Source organism: Sinocyclocheilus grahami, unplaced genomic scaffold (assembly GCF_001515645.1).
Source record: "Sinocyclocheilus grahami isolate Dianchi unplaced genomic scaffold, SAMN03320097.WGS_v1.1 scaffold672.1, whole genome shotgun sequence".
Taxonomy (NCBI): Eukaryota; Metazoa; Chordata; class Actinopteri; order Cypriniformes; family Cyprinidae; genus Sinocyclocheilus; species Sinocyclocheilus grahami.
In genome coordinates, this window is record NW_015505851.1 from 319,896 (window position 1) to 325,029 (window position 5,134).

Consider the following 5,134-nt stretch of genomic DNA (forward strand, 5'->3'; position numbering starts at 1 on the left):
TTTTTTTTTTTTGGAAAACAGAGCAAAGCACAGCAATGAAATAACAGAAAATCATGCGACAGCAATGATAGAGACCCTGCCAACAATTTCGGTTAAACAGAAACGCTCCCCGTGAACATCAGGAGGGACTCACCCAGTTTGAGGAGCCAGCCTTCTCTGTCAGGGTTGAAGAAAGTGTGCGTCAGGTCATTCCCATCATCCTCTGGGATCTTGAAGGGCTCATTCTTGATGCTGTCATACAGATTCTGTAGAAAACAAAAAAAGAATTATTATTATTAAAAAAAAACTTTGAAACAGTCTTTCACACTGACTGTGATTTGGGGCGACACCGAGACCTGTGACCCTTTATGCCCAAATTCAATTTTTATTTTATTTTTTCTAATTCCACATTTTCTTTCATTTTTCTTCCATTTGTTTCCCATTGTAATTTTTCTGGATTATATTTTAGTAATTTTTTGTGATCAAAAAGCAGGTCAAATTCATTGAAATCATGAAACTTATACAACAATTTAAGTTTTACTCTTTTTTTTTTTTTTTGGTCCTGTTTTAAAGGTTTGATTAAACTGCAACAATTGTAACAAAGAAATAAACTGAATTCATAAAACTTTAACAATCCAATAATTTACTAACATTTTTACAATAACAGGACCCTATGGAAAGTTTTTTAGAAAATTTTTGCTCTATGTTTTAATTTTTCTGGATTTAATACAAATTTATTACCACAAATGGTGGTAATCAAATGAAGGTATAAAACCCCCTATTTAATTCATATTTGAAAATGAATAATCAAAGAATTTTTGCAAAGAAAGTGCTGCATAGTTTACAGCAGTGCTGGGTGTAACGCGTTACTGTAATTCAATTACTTATCCACTGAAAAAGTAAAGTAAGGGATTACTGCTCATTTTTAGGTAATTTAATTACAGTTACTTCTAAAGTACTTGCGTTACATACTGTAAATAATTTCAGCAGTTCTAAAATCAATATTGAATTTTAAATCTAAATTTATCGTCTAAAGGTAAAATTGAATGCAGAATCTTTAACCCTCTGCGTGCCGGCGAGTTCACTTGCAGGATTTTGTGATAGAGAAAATAACCTAATATACTAAGATACAGATAAGACTAAAATCAATCAAACCTAAAATGGGTCTACTTTGATACGTTTACACTGACAATAACAACAAAACATTGTGCTTTTGTAAAATAAAGAAAACAAACAAGGTGCGCTTTCTGCCGTCTCTGTCTCCGTGAACTTCTATCTGCAACGCGTCACAAAAATGAACCAAAACTCAGCGAATACTTGACACACACACAGCCATGAGAAATATGACTATAGAAAGTTTGAGGTGTCTACTTTTAAATGAACCAATTAAAATCGAAAACGAATATTCTCGGATTACGTAATCCATATAAAATCTAAAGCAAGGAACAGTCTTTCCCGTCTCTGAGCTCATTATCTGCAGTCACACCTGTGTGCAAACACCTTCCTCACCTAGATACAAAACTAGATTTAAAAATAATAATAAGATTCATCTACTTTTCATCGTTTTTGGAAGAAAACCTGCTATTAGGAATAAACTGGAATTTACCTCAGAAGAACAGCGCGATCTGACGCGCCTTTATTCAGCAGAGGATGCCATTTCTGTAATTTATTATTTTTACATAAACTTGTATGGATTTTACTAGTTGGGCTTTTCATAAACATCTTGCCAAACTGAAATGTGTGCAAGGGAGTGCAATATGTTGAAATACGATATGCATTCAGATTTATATAGGAGTTTTTATTCTACTATAGCCTATAACGCTTTTACTAGGCTACATCGAACAAAACAAGGATTTTTTTTTTTATATCATATTATAAAAATATCATTTATAATACGATATAGATATAAAAAGTAACTGGAATGTTTACACTGCACCATGATGAATGTTACATAAATATTTAGTTCAGTGTTTACTGATCAGATGTCGATGTTAATAATATGCTAAGCAATAAGTATTTAGTATAGTATATAAAATATCGCAATATCAGAATGTTGTTTATGTACTGTGGTAATACAAGCATATGTGCATGAACGACAATACAAAATGATGTTTTTTGTAAGGAGTAGGCAAAATTAGTATTAGTGACTGCCAATACATGTACAGCATGTCAGTGTGCATGAAATATGTAACGCTTACAGCTTGATGCGTATAATGTTTAACTTTTCTTGAGCGTTTTTATTATTCAGATATTTTTTAGTAATTCTATTTGTTAACCAAAGAAGGTTACATTTTTTGTTAAAATGTTTAAGTATTACATTTGTTTTAAAACTAAAACGCTAAACTATTCCATGCTTGACTCGATTTGAAAGAATAAAGAGTTTAATTTCTATTGTCTCTGCTTTAACGTTTATAGGGATTTTAACTAGAATTAACGATTTAAAGAATTAAGTTATTATTGAGTAACTAAATTACTTTTCAGACAGAGTAATTAGAAAAGCGAGTATATTATATTATATTAAATACAATATTGATGTTGTAATTAGTAATTAATTACTTTTTGAAAGTAATTTACCCAACAATGGTTTACAGTTAAAATTACATTTTTATTATTATTACTTTGAGAAGTACAGAGTGTCATAGCAGACTTTTTGCACTTTAATATTCAAAGACACTAGTCCATATCATGATTTGATTAAACACATAGACTTACTTTTGATTTATTCATGCAAAATATGCCAAATTCAGTGACATTCTACAGTAAATTATATTTTTATGACTGGACTCTACGATTCCGTCTAAGTTTTCCACATCACAGAAATCATAGGGCACTACAGAAGTCATTCGTTTTCATTATTTTAACATTGGACTTTTTTTGGGAAAAGTTCAGAAGAGACATCAACGCTGACTTTCTTATGCGGCTGCACACTCACTCTCAGCAGCTCCTCGGGTAAATCTCCTCCGTCGTTGATGCCTCTGTTCATGCTGATGAAGCGCTCCACCGTGGGCTTGTCCCTCACGTTGGGGTTGTGCAGACTGGTGTTCAACATGATGATGGAAAACGACAGCACGTAACAGGTGTCTGCGAGGAGAACACAGAGTTTAAGGACTGAGAGGCATGGTGCGTCTACTCTAGGCTAACTCTCTAACATTAAAATACTCCTGAACTGTAGTAGCAACAGGTCTGTGGTCGACAAGTTCTGAAATGTTCTCTGAATTACACAAGCAGTCAAATCCAGACACACCTACTCAATTATGACTATACTGTGCAGTGTGCATTTCTGACTAACAGTGAAGTAACACCGATGGGAATTATGCATGCATGTACGACCTGTGCTCTGGAAGACTCCAGGATTACAGTGACAGTATCTCTGTGCAAACGCCTCCATCATCCTGTCGATCTTCTGAGCCTCGCCGGGCAAGCGGAAGCTCCACAGAAACTGCCTGTAGTAAACATAAACGTACGGACACATCAGGAACACAAGCACTGCACAACAACTGTATGAATACTATTCAACAACCATATATATTTTTATGAAGCATTCAGAAAAGTTGCAAATATAAAATCTGCTGACTTACCGCAGTGCTTGTACCAAGTTCAGATCCGTGAATTCGTGGAGATCAACAAAAGCTTGCAATACTTTAATATTGAAGTCATCTCTGAAAGAGAGGGAGAGTCGTATTTTAACAACATCTGTTTTAATATGTTTGGTTCTGACTAATCATAGGCAGCAGGGATGGATCACAACGATTGTCTAGCCTTCAATTAACTACACGTCTGGTGAGATTAAAGTCAAATCAAATTCATTTGTATAACGCTTTTCACATTGTTTTAAAATTGCTTTACATAAAATCATGATGTTAATGTTTATAATATCTAATATCTTCATGCATTATAGTTGCATTTAGCAGATTAGAGCTGGGCGATAATATAGTTTACATTTTGCAAGCAAGTGACAAGCAAGGCTAGTTTTAAATTATTAAAAAATAAATACTGTAATTTGCATGCTGTTCTTTAGCGGTTAAGACAGTTTTCAGGGTAAAACCCTCACAGAAGATTCTTTTTAAGTCTTTAAATTCATCTCAAATGCACTCCACTTGCCACTTCTTTTTTTTTGAGCATCTGAAATATAGTTACAGTTTTGTACCTGCTTAGCATATCTCACAACAAAAATATCAAACTGCTTCTACTGCTTTTTCACCAATTTTTTTTACAATGTCATAAAAAAATAACACAAAATCTTGATAATTGTAGCTTGTACATGTAACACAGATAATAATTAACAATACCTTTCACCCAGATAGTCTCCTATTGCAGTTTTATTGAGTCCTTCTCCTTTGTACAGAAACTGGGCAATGTCCTCTGAAGTGTGTCTAAGAAGCTCATTCTCCACTAGGAATACAATGCCCTGTGAAACAGAGGACAAAATGTAGAAAAATTAATGAAAATAAAAAAACAAGAAGATTTAACATTAAAAAAAAGACATAAAATATTAGGGCTGCCCCTAATAGTTGACCAGAAGAGCAGGACTCACAAAATGTCAAAATCGCTGGGCAGACATTCTTCAGATTTTGGTAGCCCAAAATGAATTTAAGTAGCCCGAAAAAAAAAAAGACATCTGCTGAACTTTACTGCGGACAAATCAGCATGATTAAAAACTTCAATGATCGCTTCTTTTCTTCAAATAACAAGTCAAGAGAGTAGGGGTGCAACAGATCACAAAACCCACGGCTCGGATCATACTGCATTATCATATCAGATTTTGAGTAACGGATCGGGTCATTTTGCAGATGAGCAAAAAAACATGGTTCTTTATTATTTAAATAACAGAATACTTATTTGATACCACAGCAAAAACTAGTAGCATGTAGGGATGTAACGAATCACGATACTGATTTCACAGTAAAATTCTCTCACAATTTTTATTTTTAACAAAATGAGATTTAAGACAAAATATAAATGAAAAGGTGTCCTTTTATTATTTCTCCAACAAAATGCGGCACATTTCTTTGTGAAATTGAAATATGTCAAATAATAAAACTAGCTTGAAATTAAAGCATATCCCAAATCAAATAATACAAATAAAATAAATCTCTTCATATAAACAAACTAATGCTTTGGCTGTGCTTTTTCCATTTAAAATCTTAAAATCAGA

The 5,134-nt window shown here is 33.2% G+C and overlaps 1 protein-coding gene across 3 annotated transcripts in view; it reads right to left on the reverse strand.

Annotated features, from left to right (window-relative positions):
• Nucleotides 1-5,134, reverse strand: part of cyth2 (cytohesin 2) — a 17,783-nt gene that overhangs the window by 6,640 nt on the left and 6,009 nt on the right. For 2 of the 3 annotated variants that reach the window (XM_016242775.1, XM_016242774.1), the window contains exons 4-8: nt 4,269-4,387; nt 3,558-3,638; nt 3,310-3,422; nt 2,912-3,060; nt 133-245 (exon numbers count right to left, since the gene is read on the reverse strand). In XM_016242775.1, the coding sequence (XP_016098261.1) occupies nt 133-245; nt 2,912-3,060; nt 3,310-3,422; nt 3,558-3,638; nt 4,269-4,387 (575 nt within the window). The remainder of the gene's footprint in view (nt 1-132; nt 246-2,911; nt 3,061-3,309; nt 3,423-3,557; nt 3,639-4,268; nt 4,388-5,134) is intronic. The other variant, XM_016242773.1, reaches the window with a different exon arrangement.